The following is a 20,601-nucleotide window of genomic DNA, read 5'->3' on the forward strand; positions in this document are numbered from 1 at the left end:
ATGTCCTTTAAACTTCAAAGTTTTTTTCATGATGTTGACAACCATCTCTTTACAATTACACATTTAACTTTAGCCATTGCTGCTCATCTTTGAGGGTGTTTTACTATACTTCATATGTTTTATGGAATATCCATATTTGTCAGGTTACTTAATAGAAATATGAATGTTTCAAAATATACATAATTTGCATTTGTTTGGCTCAGTCTGACAGATGCTTGGCACCTACCAAGATTAAGGCCACATGCCAAGCACCATGTGGCTTTCCTTGAAGAAGACGAATCTCTGCCCTTTAGGAACTTATAATCTAATAGAAATAAAATATTTATTCAAGTTTCACATTTAGGAGACTAAATGTCAAAATAAGTATAAACCAAGTTCCATAGGTAGGGAGAAATCCCTGTAGTTTTGGATTAATTACCCAAGGTTTCATAGAAAAGTTAGCCTTTGAAATGGGACTTGAAGGCTTGTTTGCTGTATTATTATATACACTGTCTCAATAGTATTCATTGTTACGGCTAACCATCCATAATTTATCTTATTAAAAATAAAAATCACATACCCAGTTTGCCTATTATAGTGACAATAAAGTATAATCTGTTTGTTTTTCCCAGTTGAGAAGTGATTATTTTGTTTATCTGTTTCTTCCAGGAAAACATTTAAAGTTGATGATATGTTATCAAAAGTAGAGAAAATGAAAGGAGAGCAAGAATCTCATAGGTAAGATAACCTATCAGTTTACATTAAGTGACAAACTTGAGGAAAAAAGAAAAAGTACAGTGATCATTTTCATTGTGATCACCTCAATATTATAAGGAGTTAGAGCGAACTTTAGAAGTCATCTGATCCAAACTCATACACAAATCAGGGATTACTTCTCCTGTAGCCTCCCTGGCAGAGACTCCCTTCTTAAGCCTTATCTTGAATATCTCCAGTGCTTGAAACTCACTGTTTTCTAAGGCAGTTCTATTCATTATTATTTTTCTCTACTACAATTGCTTGCATTTTGAATCAAAGTTTCTGTAACTTTTGCAGTTAGTATTAATCCTGCTACCTCATCTGAAGAAAGATGGAGGCTCTTGTTTATGGTATACTCGGCTGTACTTGAGGTGCTGTGCCAAGTGCTTCACACGATGACCTCTTTTCTAAGGAATCATCTACAGTTCTGAGAGAGGCACTTTTTTTCCCTTTCTCATCCTTCCTCTTATTGACGTCCTTCAGGCAAAATATTCTTAACTGTCGTTTATATTTGAAATGTATTATCACATGATAGTTTCAGAAACCTGGCCTTTTGGACAGAACCTTAATGTGTGTTTTCAAATATGATTCCCAGAATTAATCCCTAAATGTTCCCAGTAGCTTAATATCTCCCTAAGCTAGACAGATGCTTCCAATCCTAGACGGTAGGTATCTACTTACTCTTTGATAAGTAAAGAAAGATGAGTATTATTCTAAAGAGAAACAGGGACTTGGGTGGTATTTGTTTATTCATTGACTACTTTTAGGGGAGAATGTAGAACTAAAAATACTAGATTTTTTAAAAAATGGAATTGAGAAAACTGCCACATGGATTTTTCTTTTTCTCTTGAAGTTTTAAATCATATCTTACCAATTTAGATAGGATGTACATTAATTCAATGATGCTTTATTTATAGTATCTCATTTTTGTGACTAAGAGATATCATTTTTGTAATTGCTTTTAAGTTTGTCTTTTCGGTTTGGTTATTATTTGAATTTTTTTTTTTTTAATCTCATTTAAAAAATGTTTCCAGTCTTGTAGGACTGAAGTGTAACTTATATTTCCCTATCTAGGCAGTCTTGATTTGTAAATAAACTTTGATAGTTCATTCTAGAAGCTGAGATCCCAAATCTTTACCTAATTGATTACTGCCCAAGGAATACCTTACAGTATTGGTTTATATAGACTGAAAATATGCTCAGTGCATGCACCCTCTATTCTTTGCTTGAATTTCTATTCCAAATCCTATCTGTTCACCTGCCCTGGAAAGATCTTTTGGGACCCTCTGGGCCTTTTGTAGTTAAAGTGTGAAGCTGTAGTCAGAGCCTGACCATACATCCTCTCTTCTTTTCTCCTAAACACCTTAATAGTTTGCCCTCAGGTCTTCTGAGGCTTGTGTGAGAAGGAAGAGTGAAAACAAAAAGAAGAAAACTTGAACATTTCTTCATCTCCCCCATCAAGGTTCTACCTTCATCACTGCTAAACGTGACTACTATCTCATTGTGACCTTGGCTTTGATAAATATTACAGAACTTCTCTTAGAGAGTGTGTTGTGAAGAAGATAGATTATTATACTGGTACTCACCAAATAATTATATTCCTTTTGACCCAATGAGTTTAACAACTCTGCCAGTACTGTAACAGGGGTATTGTTGACCAACTCACAGAAACTTCAGAGAGTTGCATAGAATTCCTGCTTGTAATTTTGAAAATAGTCTAGGATCTAACTGGGACCAGTGAGTTGGTCATTTCAGCTCCCCAAGATCTTTTTAAACAGACCTATCAGTGTTGGAGCTGACCATGCTTGCTTAATACTCAGCAAGGCTCTTCAGGCCCATGAGGTATTGAATTACTGTACTCAATGTTCCACCCCCACCCCCACCCCCCACGCCACACACACACTCCATCTTTATGAATGTCTCATTGTTGCTCCCAGAGTCACTAAAATTAACTGAGAAATTGGTTCATTTTACGTTTACCCGCAAGGCCCTATATTACTAAATTCCTTCAATGTATTTTGCATCTCGAATTAGGCATAATCCTGCCGTTCTACTTATTATCACATAGGTTTCTAAGTTCCCTAGACAGCAGTATATAATGTCAGCACTATAAAACCTTGCTTGCAAGATCTATTGTCAAATTCTCTTACGGGAGAACAAGGTAAATCTTTGTTGTTCCATGAAATTAACTAGTAGACATTAAAATCTTAAATCATTTACAAATAAAGTATCTCCCATCTATATTTTTATTCTGTACTATCTTAAACATAAAGCTCTTACTCAGTTTAATTGGATCCTGGATTTGTTCAGTAGCTATAGTTGGGATAGATTTCATTGGAACTCATGTTCTTTCAGTACTGCAACAGTCTTAATGTCTCCACTCTCAAACCCAATGCATTTCATTCCCCAAAGTTCCAGGAGACTGTTGAGATACCCCAGATACTGTAGTACTACAGCCCAAAGGTTAGAACAGTCACATCCCTGATCTATTTATCACAGTTGTAGAGACTTAAAAACAAAACCAAATTCCTGGCATTATCTGTGCCAAGTGAAGTTGGTGTTGAAGGATCTTGTTTTTTGTACTTTAACTCTACAGTTACCTTACTTGTCACAGATAATGGCAGAAATTTATTAGGGGAGAAGCTGATAGAAAAATGGGACATTTCATGGTTTTCACTTCTTTAAGGTATCAGTCAATTTGTGACAGTAGATCGGGGTTGCATTTGTAACCTTAAAACTCAATAGTAATACCCACCAACTATGAAGATTATTTCTTTTGTTGTACCATGGCTTCTGCAAACTCCATAGCAATTAGCAAATTTTAGAAATTCATAGTGGTCACATCTCTAGTATCTATTTTTTCCTAATCTTTTCTTGCTCTTCTGGTGTGGTTATGTATATTTAAAATGTCTTTCTTTTTAGAATTTGTGATACAATACTTTGTTCTGTCCTCTCCCATCTGTTGTTTCTGACTTGACAGTATATTGTGGATTTTGAATTTATTTTGAGTTTTGACCAAGCACTACGATTCATTGGTATAAATCTCTGATCTTTCTGTAGTATTCTGTTTTAGCAGGATCCCAGGGAGTCTCTTGGGCTATTAATCCTACCAGTTTGGGAATTCTCTAGTCACAGCTCCTGACTTCTAAGTGCATCTCCACTGACTGAAAGGTAGCATGAAAAGATTTCCAAATTGGAATTGCTTCCAGAAATATTTCCTGTGGTCAAATTAGAAGCATTTCCACTTAATCATTTTCCATTCCTGGTCCTGTTAGTAGCTGGAGAAATTCCTTCCAAAGATAACTGAAGTAGAACATCTACTAGGTATATTTCCAAGCCTATGTTTTTAGTAGGTTGAAAAGGTGCCTTCCATCACTTTATGTTGTTGTTATTACAACCTAAACTTTTGAGTTAGTAATCTTCCTTTTCTTATCATCTTTTTGTACTGTAACAAAATTTGGATCTTTTTTTTTCTGGGATTCCCATTTCCTTCATGTACTATGTCCCAGACACTTTACTAAGACCTAGTGGATATAATGGTAAGCAAAACAGATGAAGACCTGCCTTTCTGGAGTTTATCAGCATTTAGGGAAAAAAGGCATAATTGTATAATAAATATAAGTGCTGGGAAGTAAAAGTAGACACATAGGGAAACTATGGCTGTATGAGGCAGGAGAACCAGGTCTCGTTTGAGAGTCTAATTTGGGAATAGAAATGTTCAATGAGAGCTTCCCTGAAGGAAGAAGCTGAGATTTGAAACATGAATATAGGAGTAAAATGAGGATAGAGGGTGAGCAGGTAGGTGACTCTAGATAAAGGGAATGTAACATCATTTGAGGGCAGTGTAGCTGACGAGAGAGAAGATGACATTTGATGAGACTAGAGCAGATGGCCATGACCAGATAATGCAGGACCTTGTAGGCTATTTAAGATTGTTGGTCGTTATGCTAAGAAAGCTGTAAATTATTTTAAATAGATATATTGCATTAATGGTGTTACTCTAGCCACCTCTTTTGTAGGTTTAACTGCATTTTTAAAACTTCAAGCTGCTTCTTAAGTTGATTATATGTCTTTTTCCACCATAATAGGGTCTGATGTCTTCCTCCCCTTTCTCTCTCTCTTTTTTTTAACAATTCTGTCTTGATTGTAAGTTTTGAAGTTGTTTACATATCAACATCTTTTCAGACTTAAGTTTTAATTGTTCCTTTTTTAGAATCTGGGCCGTAAATTTCTTTGTACCTATGTACTTCTGAAGGTGCCTTATCATTCACCACTAATCATATATGATTCTTAAAATCTAGGTATTTGAGAACAGATTTTTTTCCCCCAAAACAATCATATCTTTATTGACTTTTTTTCTGAATACAGCGGCTTTTTACTTAAGTCTTAAGGAAAATAAACATCTTTTAGAAACAGCTTGATACACACAGTTTACAGTGTGAAGCAATATACTAATAAGAAATGCTAGTCGTCTTAATGTTTACATCATAACATTAAATGTAACTTAGCTTATCATCACACTTGACCTGTTTTGAGGTCATATAGCCATGACTCTAGAAATGAAGTCTTAAACCTGCCACTGTCAGATTAATGTGTAGAAATTTGAGGCGCTAATCTTGGTTTCTTTCCATTTCCATAAAAATGTTGATCCTTCTGTGGGATCTGTCTACTCCTAAAATTTGAGTTTCCTACATGAATCTCATCTCAAAATATTCGTCTCTTATGAATTTAAATTTACTTAACCTTATTCTGCAGACTGCTTTACAATGTCAGATACTTGTCAATTACTTGTGCTTAAAATCTTATCCCCAAATTTCACATTCCTCCTCTAGTTTCCTGTTGCCATATTGCTTTCTTCCTAAGAAGATAAAAATAGGAAACACATCAAGAAGATGAACCAAATCCTTATCTGATACTTTATTCTGATCATCTAAGCTGGATTCTGTGCTGCCTAAGACCAGATAGGCTTGACCAGGCCTACATGTTTCTTTCTTCCCTTCCTCTGATCCAGCTTAACCAATTAAGATGTAGACACAGTAGCCACAAGAGAGGGAAAAGGGTAAATTAGAAAGGGAGAGAAAACTGTCCTCTTTCCTTGGACTAAACCACCGGTGAAAGGGATCAACTTAGCCTCCTTGTTTCATTGTATTCTAGGCACGTATCAGAGTGTTTACTTTTAGGAGAGTGTTTTCCCCTAGGGGAAATTATGCATAGCAAATCACATTCCCAAATTTGTTTTTTAAACTGGTTAGTTGAAATTTGGAATTCCTTTTCTCAAACAATGTTATATGGTGGCTGAATGGATCTGCCATCTCATTTAATTTGTAATGTACCATTTAAAACTGTGCCTCAAACCATCCTGTGGTGACCTTTTTGTTAGTTTTTAATTTCCAATCTTTTGTAGATGGATACTTTTTGTAAAATATATTGATCACATACTTGGATGTCATGGCAATGCTAAATTTCTATAAAAATGGTTAAAGTCTAATTCTCAATATCTTGCCATGTGGCATAGTAAGTTTCTCCAATGATCTCAGTGGGTAGACCAGGTTTTGACTAACACTAATATAAAGTGTTTTCTCGGAGAAGGCAGTGGCACCCCACTCCAGCACTCTTGCCTGGAAAACCCCATGGACGGAGGAGCCTGGTAGGCTGCAGTCCATGGGGTCACATAGAGTTGGACACGACTGAGCGACTTCACTTTCCCTTTTCACTTTCATGCATTGGAGAAGGAAATGGCAACCCACTCCAGTGTTGTTGCCTGGAGAATCCCAGGGACGGGGGAGCCTGGTGGGCTGCCGTCTATGGGGTCGCACAGAGTCAGACATGACTGAAGCGACTTAGCAGCAGCAGCAAAGTGTTTTCTGGAGTAGATCAATGCAAGGTATTTTTGTTGTTTCACAGTTGGACCTAAGATCGAATTTCCTATAAAAACAATGTAAATAATTTTAGAAGTACCACAATATAATGGGTCCTGATCCCTGACCTTTTAAAAATCTTATGATGTCCTAGGGAGGACATCATTATCCCTTTGAAAATCATTTGTTGAGTGCCTTTCTGTAAGACGTTGATAGATACAAAGGACACTGATATGTTAAAAGAGAATGTGTGTGAAAAAATTGTGACAAAAAATGGTAAATACAAGTGCTTATCAAAGAAATTAAGCTCTGGGATGATTGGGGATGGGGTCTTTGTAGAAGGGGAAGCAAGTATTTTGATGGATTCTTTGGTCTTTTACCCATGCCTCCCAATCTTCATTTTATAGATACCAGGTCATAGCTAATAACTGGAGCCAGAATTCAAACTTGAATTTGCCTCTATTTTATCATTCTATTCTACTTTCTTAAATGAGGCTTTAGTAGGGCTAAAGAGAAATAGGAACCATGTCACAGACAGCACTTAGACAAAAGATTTGGCAGTTGGGGACCCATTAGGAAATTGGAGAAAGAAATGATTCATTTAAAATGATGTTTTAAGAAAAATTAACCTGGCCTTTAGTGTGTATGTTTAACTGAAGCAACTAAGAATAGGATAGGCTGGTTGTGACTAACGAATTATCTTTTTTTTTTTTTTTTTTTTTTTTACGAATTATCTTATAACATGTGGAAACTGTGGAATATTTCTCTCAGTTTCTCAGTTTCATTTTGGAGTTTCACCCATTCTACATTATAAGGTTTCGTTTACGGAACAGTTTTTTATAGAAAAACGCTAGTTATCTTTTAGTAAAATGGCTTGTAGAGTTTATACATAGTATATATACTTTTAAAAAATCAACTTGGTATGTAATTAATATTCAGTATAATACACTCACCTTAAGTGTATATTTTGAGTTTTGACAAATGTATGCATTTGTGTAACTGTAACCACAGTTAAGATATAGAACATTTTCATCCCCTTGGAAAAAGTCCTTTGAGCTCATTTACATGCAGTTGATCCTCCTAATGTAATTTTTTAAAAATTTTTTGATACTTCAGTTACAGTTACTAATTTTTTCTTTGTGTTTATGCTTTCTAACTCTGCTTGAACCCTTACACTTCATAGTCATTTTGTTAGTCTATTGATATCCTAGCTTACTTTTCTTAGTACCGTTCTAGAAATGCCCTTCAGGACTCCCACCCTGTATTTTTTTTAGCATACACTTTCATGGATTATCTCACTAGAAAATAGAGGCATCCTCACATCTTCTTTTGAAATATCTCACTTAACCTATTGCGCTAATACTTGGAGTCCTAGGCACAGTTACAGAACTAACCTGTTAGTAATATGGCCTCATTTCTGACCATAGCTCGTTCCTCAATGCTCTCTTGCCTCAAAGTCTTTATATAACTGTTCCCCTCTGGTTATATGAATGCATAGATTGTCACCATCTTTTTTTTTTAAAAAAGGTACCCTTTATTGAACCATATTGTGCTTTTACTGTTTTACTTTGATTCTTTAGTAAATTTCTTGAGTAAGGGTTCAGTACTGCTTCCCTTTTCTCAACATCTGTTCTCTATAGCCCTCTATAATCTGGTGTCTGTATCACATGACAGAAACTGTTCTGGAAAGTTATGAATGGCTCCCGATTTAAAGATAGATTGCTCTTTGCCGGTTTAAAGCTACTACAAAAGTCTGTTGATGTTTTCATTTATCCCAACTTAATAGTTTTTCCATTGTAGTAAATAGTTTTCAAAACAAAAGGCTCATTATAGTTTATGCTTCCTTTTCATTGCTTATAAAACTAAAAGTGAAAATGACATGTTGAATAGTAAGTAACAAATCGATAGCATATTTGTGATTATGTATTTCATCCCTCATTAAAGTAGAAAGTGATGGTTCTGCATCATTTGTTAAGGAGGTTGAAATTCTGTAGCTTGAAAATACACTTGAGTATTGAGTAGCATGGATTCAGCTATTGTTTAGAGGGATGGGAAGGGAAATCTGTCCCTGTTTTACAGGTAGAACGCTAAAGCACTATAAATTATCTTGCTTCTTATTTGGTGGTCTCTTTCTGCCTTGCTTCTTTGGTGTTTTTTGTTTCTATTTGTGTGGTGTGTGTATTTCACTGTGTATAGACACACTGTTTAGGATGTCATACTTAACACGGAAAGCATGGAGTCAGGGGGCTTGAATAGAGTTAAGAATTAGCCGTATGTTTATAAATTAGCTGAAGTAGCTTTGATTTCAGTGTTATATTTAAAGTCTAAGTTATTTTTGTTATAGCATATTAAAGTAGTAAAATTTTTTGTTTTTTCTGTTTAGCTTGTCAGCTCATCTGCAGCTTACATTTACTGGTTTCTTCCACAAAAATGGTATGTATTTCAAAGTAAACTTACTGGCAGTCTACAGCAGCACACCTTTGTGAATGCAAAAAAACCCACAAAACTATAAATGTGTAAAATTATATTTAATGGAAAAGATGTTGATTCTGATTATTTAATTTCTCTTTAGTGAATTTCCCCTGCAATTTCAGTTATGGCTTTTGTGGTCAATAGTGGAATATGGAGGATGTAACTTATAACTCATTAAACTTTTAAAGTAGTAGTTCTTAAGTCTTAGTCTGTGTGGAAACATTTTGACAGTTTGTTTGAAATACATATACCTGGACCCTCTAAGGCCTCAGATCTAGTAGGGTTTTGGTGGAGTTTAGGAGTCTGTATTTTAATAAGGCATGAAGGTAATTCAGAAATAGGTTGTCTGAGAAACAAGTTTTAAGAAACTACTTTAAATAAAGAATGTGTATAACTGAGTCACTTTCCTGTACATCAGAGGTTGGCACAACATTGTAAATCAATTATACTATTATAAAAATAAATAAAAAACTGTCTTAAAAGCTTTTAAAAATTGTAGGTCAACCTTGTACATACATAAGATTGTGCTCAGCACCTGGTTTCCTTATAGCTTTCTTGCTATCCATTTAAGTTATGAGTGGATTTTTAAATTGTTAATCAGTATTTTGTGGGTTCATTCTTGAAGGTAAACATTAGCTTATCTAAATAGATGAAATTCCACCTCTTAAAACTCAGTCGTACCTTTTAGGGCTCCAAGTATTGCAGTTAAAAAAAAACTGTATAACATTATCTTACCCAACTCAGAGCCCTCATCTTTCCAAAGATCACCAGTAGAAAATATGGGAAAGACTTAATAAAATGAAATTTCTTAGATTTTGTTATTTTTTATTTATAATGTTTTTCAAACTTTAAATTATAAAGGCGGTGAGAATTTTAATTAATTGCCTCAGAACCTGGAATAGGGATAAACATTTTGAATTTTTTTCTTAATGACATTTTATGGAAAAACCCAAACAAACTTTTGTGGCCATCCCAGTACAAAGCTATAACAACTGAAACGAGTACTGCTAACCAATGGGATATATCAATATGTTAGATATTGTAAAAGGAAAATTATATAGTCTTGAATGTTACTTCATTAAAAAAAGGTGAAAGGATACTGGGAAAAGTTTCAGTTGGTTTCAAAATGGATAAAATGCCTCTGGGCTTGTCCATCTTAAATTTATGTGTGTATCCTTTAATATAATCATGCAATGTAATAAAATCTTTATAAGAAACAGGTCAAGTTGTTCATCCTTGGTATTGTTTAGTAAGAAACAAAGTGTAATAATAAATAGAATGGTTATATTAGAACAGTTTGATAACTTGTCAAGTTTTTAATGTAAGAAATTTGAAGTCTGGTCATATCCTATTAGTCTGGTCATATTAGCAGCTAATGTAACTTCTAGTTTTGTCTTAGACCTGGTCTGTTTTTTTAATAGAAGTAACCGGAGCGGCATTTTCATGTTTTTTTCCCCTAAATCATTTATAATCATCTTGTAGAGTTCTTATTTTTAATCATTCATTGTATTTGATCTCCTGTGGTACTTAAAAAGTACATGAATTCTAATACTTTAGAAGCTCATAATTTGAATTTTATAGGTTTGTTAGCCCTTTGTTCTCAGGTACTTCTATAAACATAAATTACTCATCACTGAAATTATTGGTGGATATTAATTGAATACTATTTACTAACATTATATAAGTAACAGTAATTTACTTGAATTAATTGGTTGACATAAACTGCCACATGGTATGATCATATTTTTCCTGTCTATATGACAGAACAGTTCAAGAGTTGCTCAGATTCACTTAAAGGTTTTTTTTTTTTATATTACTGGAATAAATGAGAAAGTAAACTGTCAATACTTCTATTTCCAGAAAGTAATTTCCCATTATAACTTTGAAATTAGAGGAGGTTGGAAAGAAGCAGATATTGCCTCTCTTGTCTATTCAAGGTATATTTGTAGTTTTTTTTTTAAGAAATAATATTTTTAAGAAACCAGGATAGAAAAATAACATCAAGATCCCTAAAATATTATTTTTTCTTTTGTTTTTGAATGAAGACTTGTTTAGCAGTTACTACTTATAACTGCTTAGAATGAATACACAGATTATCAGGGTACTATTTTCGTGGTGAGTATTGTTCAGAGAGTATTTTTGTTATTGCATTTTGGACATTTGGATATTTTGGGTATGTTAAATTATCTTTATCCTGGATACAGCTTTCAAGAGGCTGATTCAAATGTATTTTATGTATATACCCTGAGTAAGAAGAGTGTTTCTAAGTGGAAAAAGTGTTGCCTAAAATTTCAAAACAAAGATTATTTCTTTGTATATGGATTCATCCATAACATATATATGCATGTGTATACATATATATAACATAGTAGTTCTGTATATTGTTAAAACTTAATGATAAATGAATGATAAAATACGGTTTTGGACTATTAGTGCCTTTGGGATTAAAGATAAGTTGTAGGGAAGTATTCTGGAACCTTAATTGGCAGAAGCCTTTTTTTAAAGTTCATTGATAAAGAGACTATATACTATCACTTTAAAATTAAGATTCCTAAATTCTGTAAACCAAGAGAGATTCTCTTAGGTAGTAAATAATATCTTGATTTTTGCTATCCCATTTAGGCTTTAAAGAAATTCTTGGGGAGGGAGGGAGGTTCAGAATGGGAAACACATGTACACCCATGGCTGATTCATGTCAGTGTATGGCAAAACCCACTACAATATTGTAAAGTAATTAGCCTCCAATTAAAATAATTTAATTAAAAAAAGAAAAAAAATTTGTAATAAATGGGGAAAGAACCTGAAAAAAAAAAGATTGTGGGGGAAAGGTCAAAAAATAGCTTGCTTTCTTGTGAAATGATAATATGTTTATATTATTATAAATAACTTATGTTTAATTTTTTTTTGAAATCCATTTTTTTTTTTAATCCTTTCGGTTACAAGTTTTGGTCAAATCAGAGAGCCTTTTAGTTTAGACATCTGAGCATTCAAAATGAAATGAAAGATAGTAACCAATTCAATTTAAATATATCTGAAACTAGGAAATTTTTCTAATAGATTTTGGGAGAAAGAAAAAAATGTTTATTTTGTGTCTTACCTCGCCTGAACTATTTCATTTATGCTTTCTACTAAGAAGCTTTAACTGTATTTGTTAAATTCGGAACTGATTGTGGAGAAAAGGAATGAGTAAACTTGTGAGAAGACTTCATTATAGAAAGTCTTTGTTTGAAATTCTCAGACATCTTAGGAAAATGAGTACTATTTTTTAAAATAGAGTTTGAAGTATTGTTTTTCTATTTAGATAAACCATCACAAAATTCAGAAAATGAACAAAATTCTGTCACCCTGGAAGTCCTGCTTGTGAAAGTTTGCCACAAAAAAAGAAAGGTGATGTATAAAGTGATACTGGTGGATTAAATGGAATAATTTTTTTCATTAAATATGTCTATGCAAATATATGTGTTTTTAAACTTTGTGGTTGTTGTTCAGTTGCTAAACCATGTCCGACTCTTTTGTGACCCCATGGACTGTAGCTCGCCAGGCTCTTCTGTCCATGGGATCTCCCATGCAAGAATACTGGAGTGGGTTGCCATTTCCTTCTCCAGGGGATCTTCCCTACCCTGGGATCGAACTCAAGTTTCCTGCATTGGCAGATGGATTCTTTAAAATACGTTGATGGCTGAATTGTAAAATTGATAACCTCTTTTGCCAACCTCCCATGTCTTCAAGTTTTTCTAATCTGACTGTAGGTATCTGCATAAAACTTTGTTATAGAAGTATGACAATGTGGGGGAATAAGCTTATTTTTTAGCATCTTAGGACATAAATTCAGTTGCTCCCTGCTACTCTAATCTCTTAGCTTGTTTTTTTTTTTTCACCTTAGCTATTTAAACACACTGGTATTTTAAATAAGGGCTAAGAGAGAGTTTTTCCCTAAAGGATTATCTTGTACCAGTACTCTTAGGCAAAGAAATTCTGCTGCTAGCCTTATCAGTCATTAACTTGTTACTATATTGCTTCAAACTTTTATTTGCAAGATGAAATCATTTTACCATAGAAACAAGTGTTATACTGGTTAAATTTCCTGGGCAACCCACCAAAGCCCATAGGTTTACTTTTAGTAGCCTTGGACGTCCTTGGGTGTTTTAAGAATAGGAGGGACTTCCCTGGCATTCCAAAAATTTAGGACACTTTCACTGCTGGGAGCATGGGTTCTATCCCTGGTTGAGGAGCTAAAAGCCCATAAGCTGTGGGGGACAAGGCCTAAAAAAATGAATAAGAATGATCTGTATAGAGGTTCCTATTGCTAATGCTCTTCCAAAATCATAGTAAGATGATGTGGTAAAAACTGCTAGAGATATGGAGTAGACCAAAGTGATGGGAGATAGCAGTGTAAGTGTATATTAAAAACTCTATTAAAGTTAATTAATAATACTCTCTAGTCCCCCAAACCGCATACACAGTAAGTAGTAATATGAAAATTCTTCAAGATATATTATTATTTAGGCAAAACAGAAATGACTATAACTATAGTATGATCCTTCTTGTGTTAAGAAAAGGCATAAATATTTTTTTCAAAGGATATGCACAGCCACTTGCTAATATTAGTCCTCTCTAGAGTGTAAGAACTGGGGTGATGGAGACTTATATTTTTCCCATTTTTACACTCTTGTAGAACAGAATTTTAAGACTATAAGCATGTATTCTGTTTGTTTTAAAACAGAAGCTACCTAAAATATGTACTGTATTTTCTTGTTATAAAGGTCTTCTGCATCTTGCAGTTTTTCGGCTTTGCTCTTTCAGCATAGCCCTAGTTATATAATGACAGAACATTACTCATAAGATGATTAATATTACTTCTTATAGACAATATATTTCAATATGTGGATTTACTATTTCTTAAGGTTGTTGTCAGTAGGGTTATTGTAATCATCTTTTTTCATTTCTAATGATCCTGTTCGTTATTTTGTTAAAAATAGAATATTTAAGGGAAAAGAGTAGTTTACATGAGTTGTATGTAATATTTCAAGCATGATTTTAGTTCTGTATTTCTAACTTAACACTTTAAGATGACCATCAGCTAAATATAAGATATACTATATCATTATTTTCATTATATTGAGGAAGTCCTCAATTGTGTTAATATTTGAAAGATAGTTGATTGATATTTTCTTTGTGCTTCATCACAATTTTCAGACTTTTGTTTAGAATCTTAGCATGCCATTTGGAAATCATGCCCTAAACTGTACTTCCTATATCTGTGATTAGAGGTTTTATTATCATTCTTATCATTGCATATACATAAATAAATATAATAATCTTTGCCTTTGCAGGATGTAAGTTGTCCGATAAGGCAAGTTCCTACAGGTAAAAAGCAGGTGCCTTTGAATCCTGACCTCAATCAAACAAAACCTGGAAACTTCCCATCCCTTGCAGTTTCCAGTAATGAATTTGAACCTAGTAACAGCCATATGGTGAAGTCTTACTCATTGCTATTTAGAGTGACTCGTCCAGGAAGAAGAGAGTATAATGGGATGATTAATGGAGAAACCAATGAAAATATTGGTAATTTTTATTTTTATAATTTTACTAGATTTTATTGTTGGAGATTAAGATGAACTGTAAAAAGGATTGAAGTAGTGCATCTTCATAGTACTCATAATTGTGTACAAAATATTTCTTTATTTCTTTTTTAGTCATTTTAATAATTGTTTAGAGGGAAAAATGATGCAGAACTAGAAGTTACTGCATGTGCTCTAACAACATGGCCTTTATTAGGAAATCTCTAATGAGATAATTAATTTTATGGTAGATTGGCCTGGTGCTTACACTATTGGTTATTGTGCTATACTAGGTATTTAATTTGTAAAATTTTCATTATTATATGGTGAAACATTTCATGTAGTAAAAAAATACATGTATATATTGAATACTGAATGGAAAAGACTGGTATTTAAATTAGTCTCTGAGCAAATAATTCATCCCTTCCCCCAGCATGTGAAGAATTTCATACATACAGAACATTCAAAAGAATTTGGTAGTGAACAACTATTTATCTACCACTTAGATTCTACAGTTAACATTTTATTATACTTACCACATATCTATCTTTCTATCCTGCACACTGTTCTGAATCCACCTTTGAGGTAACTATTCAAATAACATATAGGTGCTCAGGACACAAAGATGATTAAGAAATCCAGTCCCATCTTCCAAAGGCTCATAACCTAGAATACAGGGATAAACATAAAATATAATTGCAGCTAAATGATCCAAGGTTAGTGGAGAAATACCTTGCAAAAATAATCTTTGAGTCTTGAGGCATTCTTTGAAGTTCTTGGAAAGTAACCATGAATGAGGAGGAATTTTTTTCTCCTTGCCTACCAGGGAAGATCATTCTGAATAGAAACTAACATCTGCAAAAATGTGGGGTTAATAATGGCAATGAATATTAAAAAGTAAGAACATACACATAAGGTAAAAACATAAAATTGAAGGGTGTAAGTCTGGGTATTATATTGCAACTTCTGTACCTCATTTGGGATAGAGTACATACTATGTGAAGGGTCCAAATGTCATAAATATGGTGTATTTGCTTGAATATTTGATTCATGAGTAATGTTTGTCAAATTCAGATGTCAATGAAGAACTTCCAGCTAGAAGAAAACGAAATCGTGAAGATGGGGAGAAAACGTTTGTTGCACAAATGACAGTATTTGATAAAAACAGGTAATGTTGATGGACAGGCAAGGCTCCCATGTTTTAGGAATGTTTTTATTTTGAAGCAGAATATAGTGGTGATACTGTTTCTTTGCCTTCACTTTATTCTTATGGATTGAAAAATTGCAAATTAGACTAAACTTTTCTCTTTATCATGTAGAAAGCAACAAACACTGATGAGTTGTTTGCATGTTCAATTAAGATTGTTTATTCAGCAAGTATTTTCTGTGTCTACTTCTTTGTTAGATACTGTTTTCACCCATGAGGCAGCAAAACCCCTGCCCTCATGGAGCTTAAATTCTAGTAGAGGAAACAGGTACTACTCCCCAAAATTATATTAGCTAATGTACTTAGTGAGAATGCTGTGAAGAAAAATAAGAGAATAAATGGTTGTTTTATAGAGAAAGCCTCTGGGAGAAGGTCATATTTGAGCAGAGACCTGAATGAAGTGGGCTTCATGCAAATATTGAGATTATGTATTTACCTGAGTTAAGGAAGAAAATTGTGTGTTATCATTGTGTGGCTCTGTGTGCATTTGACACCGGGTAGGAAGGAACACTTGGATTTATAATTATTTCTGCAGTTTTCACTTGGGAATTAAGCACCTTAGTGCCAGTAAAGAACCTCTGGGAAGCGAATGCAGTATTCTTTTTTAGGTACGATTAGAGGATGAAACCTGTAATATGCCATGATTTCTTGTCCTGAGGTGCTCACCGGTAGTGAACACAGTTCACTGTCAGTCAGGGATAGGAGAAAGCCAAGCCAACTAGTGGATTTCTCCTGCTCTTTAAAAAGTAGATTATTGCCTTGGTAGAATCCACTTACTAGCCACCAGGGTAAAGAAAGGTTCGGGGCTTTTAATGGGAAAGCAAAGGTGATTAGGAATAGTGCCATTGATTTTGCTACCATATTGTCTTTGAATCTGTCACTTAATGTCAGCGACATTGTTTTCTCTCAAGTCAGAAATTTGAAAGGGGTTATGTCTGTGGGAAAAGCAATTAGGATGTCATACACTGGACTTCATCAATGTTAGTAAATGTTCTATTTTAGGCAGTGTAGGAGGAGGGGTACATTATATTCTTTTAAAAATTCTTTCTACCTTAAATATGTTAACATATTCCTTGTATATTTAAAAACAACTGCCTTTTTAAAAGTTTTATTTTTAATTGAAAGATAATAGCTTTAAAATATTGTATTGGTTTCCACTATACATCAATACGAATCAGCTACAGGTATACATATAAAAACTGCTTTTTAAAAAAGTACCAAGAAGAAATCATAAAATAATTTTCCCCAACTTAAATTTTGGAAATTTTCAAATTTAAAAAGTTGAAGGGAAAATGCAGGTAGTTAATACCCATGTATCCTTCACCTAGATTCATAATTTGTTGACATTTTACGACATGTGCTTTATTCATGAGTATTTTTGTGATAAACCATTTGAGGGTTAGATCATGGACACTTGATTCCGTTTCTTATTCCTAAACTTACCCCAGATCTCCTGAGAGCAAGGACATTAACCTCCATAACCACAATACATCTACCATATGCAGAAAAGTTAACATGAGACAAAAATACAGTGCCCTCTCCCCAGTTGCCTCAGTAATGTATTTTTCTGCTCCCTCCTCGCCATAGTCAAGGATTGTGATCTGTAGCTAGTTGTCCATTGTTGTATATATTCAGTCTCCTTCAATTTGGAATAGTTTTCCGGTCCTCACCTCCCGCTTTCCTTCCTTCTGTGACACTTTAAATACAGGCCTGTAGTTTTGCAGAATGTATTCCATTTTGGACTTTTGTGATTGTTTCATGTTTAGATTCAGGTTAAACATTTTGGGTAGGAACACTAATTGATGATGTGTTCTTTGTGCATGTCCCAGACACAGCTGATACTTGGTTTGATCACTTGGTTAAAGTGGTGGTCATATTTCTCCATTGTAATGGTATCAAGTATGGATTAATGAATTCCACTTTTATTCAGTCTGTTTTAATCTATTTCTGTTGCTATTTTAATGTTCAGATTGTCATAAATTTGCTCAGGAGGAGCTCTGGAGCTCCAAGCAGGTTCCTAAGTCCCTTTGACTTATTTTTATTCATTTATTTCTTTGTTCTCTGGAGTATTCTAGCTATTCCAGGCTTTACATTCTCCTTTTCCTACCTCTGCTCTGGAATTGGGTCTTTCTTAAGAGTCATGGTTTCTTTTAATAGAGGAAAAGTATTTGCCAGCCAAGATCTGGGATTAGATGTTTAAAAATTTGTTTTATAATTTCTGAGAAGTTAAAGTCTCCTTAAAGAGTAAAAATCAAAAGCCATATCGAAAAATATGAATATGGAGCAAAATAAAAAACTTCTTTTAAAAAATGGGCTTCCCTGGTGGCTTCGAGGGTAAAGCGTCTGCCTGCAATGCGGGAGACCCAGGTTCAATCCCTGAGTCGGGAAGATCCCCTGGAGGAGGAAATGGCAACCCACTCCAGTACTCTTGCTTGGAAAATCCCATTGACAGAGGAGCCTGGGAGACTGCAGTCCATGGGAGTCGCAGAGAGTCGGACACGACTGAGCGGCTTCACTTTCCTTTCCTTTTGAAAACAAAAACACCATCGTAAGCCAAGTTGAAATAAAAATGACAAGTCAGAAGAAAATTAATTTGAATTCACAATATGTAGATATCAATGGATACCTCATTCCTCTAATACATACAGATCATATTAAGTAAAAAGGAAAACACAACAGACCAATAGAATGAGGAAGGGATATCATGAAAATATAAGAAAAGAAAATGTATATGTTTTTTAAACAACTAAAAGGTAAAACATCTGAATATAAAAATGCATTGAGATGTCATTTTTTTCACTTACCAGTTTGACAGATATCAAAAAACTTGGTAAAGTACCATTGATGAGGCTGTGGGGGGAAAGGGATTCTTCATACATTACAGATAGGAGAGTAAATTGGATTGTAGCCATCAAAATGTACAGCCATAAAACAGAATGTTGTGTAGCCATGTAAATGTGTGAGGAGAGCTCCTTTCCATTTTAGAAGAATGTTAATATCTATTCAAACTAATAAAATCAGCTTTAAAAAATATTAAGCTGATATATTGAAGTAGAAAAAATTCAAGTAGCACAACATAAAGACAAAAATTCTTAAGTTCTTGAAATCATTTGCTATTAAGAGTCAGACTTTAGAGACAAGCTATCTGTATTGTATTGCTAGCTCTGGCTACTCACTGTGTCATCTTAAAGCAAGTTATTTAACCCTGTCTATGCCCCCATTTCTTCTTCTGAACAGTGAAGTAATAGCATCTACTTCATAGAGTTGTTGGGAAGATTAAATGAACCATGTACATAAAGTCTTTAAAATAGGGCCTGGCACATAGTAAGCACTCAATAAATGTCAGCTAATACCACCTAAGAGAATTTCTCTAAGACTGATGAGATGCCAGATTCTTGATATATAGTTAACTGTTGGGTATGGTTGGAGAATGGTATTTAGGTTAGTAGTGTTACCAGCGTTTAATGGTATGGAAAAAATAAAAAACTATGTATACACACACAAATATGTACACACACATTAAAACTGTACTGTGAGTATGGGTTTAATTTAATTGATTCTTTGATTCAACCAGTATTCCACATATTCATTCACCTGTGAAATGTTTATTGAGCACCTATATGTGCCAGGTGCCCCCTTAGGATCTTATAATTATCCGATTTGTCATTATAATCATCAGTTTGCTGAGTCAAGAATTCTAGTTCAAGTATTTACAATAATTAAAGATAACAGACATAATTCTTAGTGGCTCCCTAAGGCAAGTATTAAAACACTGTTGTTATTTCATTTCTAAAAGTATAAAGCCTGCACACATGCTTTATACTTAATATTTAAAACTTACTAAGTTTTAAGACCGTAAGCATATTATACTTTAAATGTTTTAAGTTATATCTGAGTAGCTACAGTAATGAAATAATTCTCTAGTAATAGTTACTAGTACAAAATATTTAAAAAAATTTTTGGCCAGGAATGGAGTGTAGGTATATTTTTAAATCTTGTTGGGAATGTAAGCTAGTTTATAAATTTAATAATTGCTTTTGAATATAAATCTAAAGATGTAGAATTTGTGTACTTACAATAATACTCAGGTTACTTTAAAGTGTATGTGTTTGTCTAACAGGCGCTTACAGCTTTTAGATGGGGAATATGAAGTAGCCATGCAGGAAATGGAAGAATGTCCAATAAGCAAGAAAAGAGCAACATGGGAGACTATTCTTGATGGGAAGGTATGGACTACTCAGAAGACTGAGCACGTTATAGTTATAAACTCCCATTTCTGATTGATGTTTTCTTCCCCGAATGGAAATTCATGTTGAAAGGAATTCATATTGGAAGGAAGAGTCCTTTTTTTTAATACCTTGAAAAACACAAATCAAAATTGTCTAGTCAGAGTATTTAATGGAAGGCATCATCCTTGGAGCCAGACCACCAGGTTCAAATCTCCACTCGTAGTTATGTGGCATCTGGCAAGTTACTTAATCCTGTGTGTCTCAGTTTTCTCATCTGTTAAGCAAGGCATAGAATTGATAGATTAAATGAAATAATTAGTGAAAGATGCTTAGCACCGTGCCTGGCATAAAATAAGTGCTCAATAAATGTTAACTGATATTTTAAATCCCATTCATAGTAACAGCAGGTAACATCTGACTAATAATAAACTTATCAGGAAATCTTTAAATCTTAGATGAAGCAGGCTTAAAATAACTTTTAAGAGACTTAAAAATAGGCATACATACATTTCTTGGATAGGCAGACAACAGAACCAGTG

The 20,601-nt window shown here is 33.9% G+C and overlaps 1 protein-coding gene across 2 annotated transcripts in view; it reads left to right on the top strand.

The window, feature by feature from the left end:
- The window catches only part of SUZ12 (SUZ12 polycomb repressive complex 2 subunit), a 39,505-nt gene that overhangs the window by 6,589 nt on the left and 12,315 nt on the right, over positions 1 to 20,601 (top strand). Inside the window, exons 4-9 of one of the 2 annotated variants that reach the window (XM_006059394.4) lie at positions 649 to 717; positions 8,977 to 9,026; positions 12,367 to 12,452; positions 14,399 to 14,630; positions 15,701 to 15,794; positions 19,954 to 20,059. In XM_006059394.4, coding sequence (XP_006059456.1) covers positions 649 to 717; positions 8,977 to 9,026; positions 12,367 to 12,452; positions 14,399 to 14,630; positions 15,701 to 15,794; positions 19,954 to 20,059 — 637 coding nt within the window. The remainder of the gene's footprint in view (positions 1 to 648; positions 718 to 8,976; positions 9,027 to 12,366; positions 12,453 to 14,398; positions 14,631 to 15,700; positions 15,795 to 19,953; positions 20,060 to 20,601) is intronic. The other variant, XM_025281041.3, reaches the window with a different exon arrangement.

Source organism: Bubalus bubalis, chromosome 3, assembly GCF_019923935.1.
Source record: "Bubalus bubalis isolate 160015118507 breed Murrah chromosome 3, NDDB_SH_1, whole genome shotgun sequence".
NCBI lineage: Eukaryota > Metazoa > Chordata > Mammalia > Artiodactyla > Bovidae > Bubalus > Bubalus bubalis.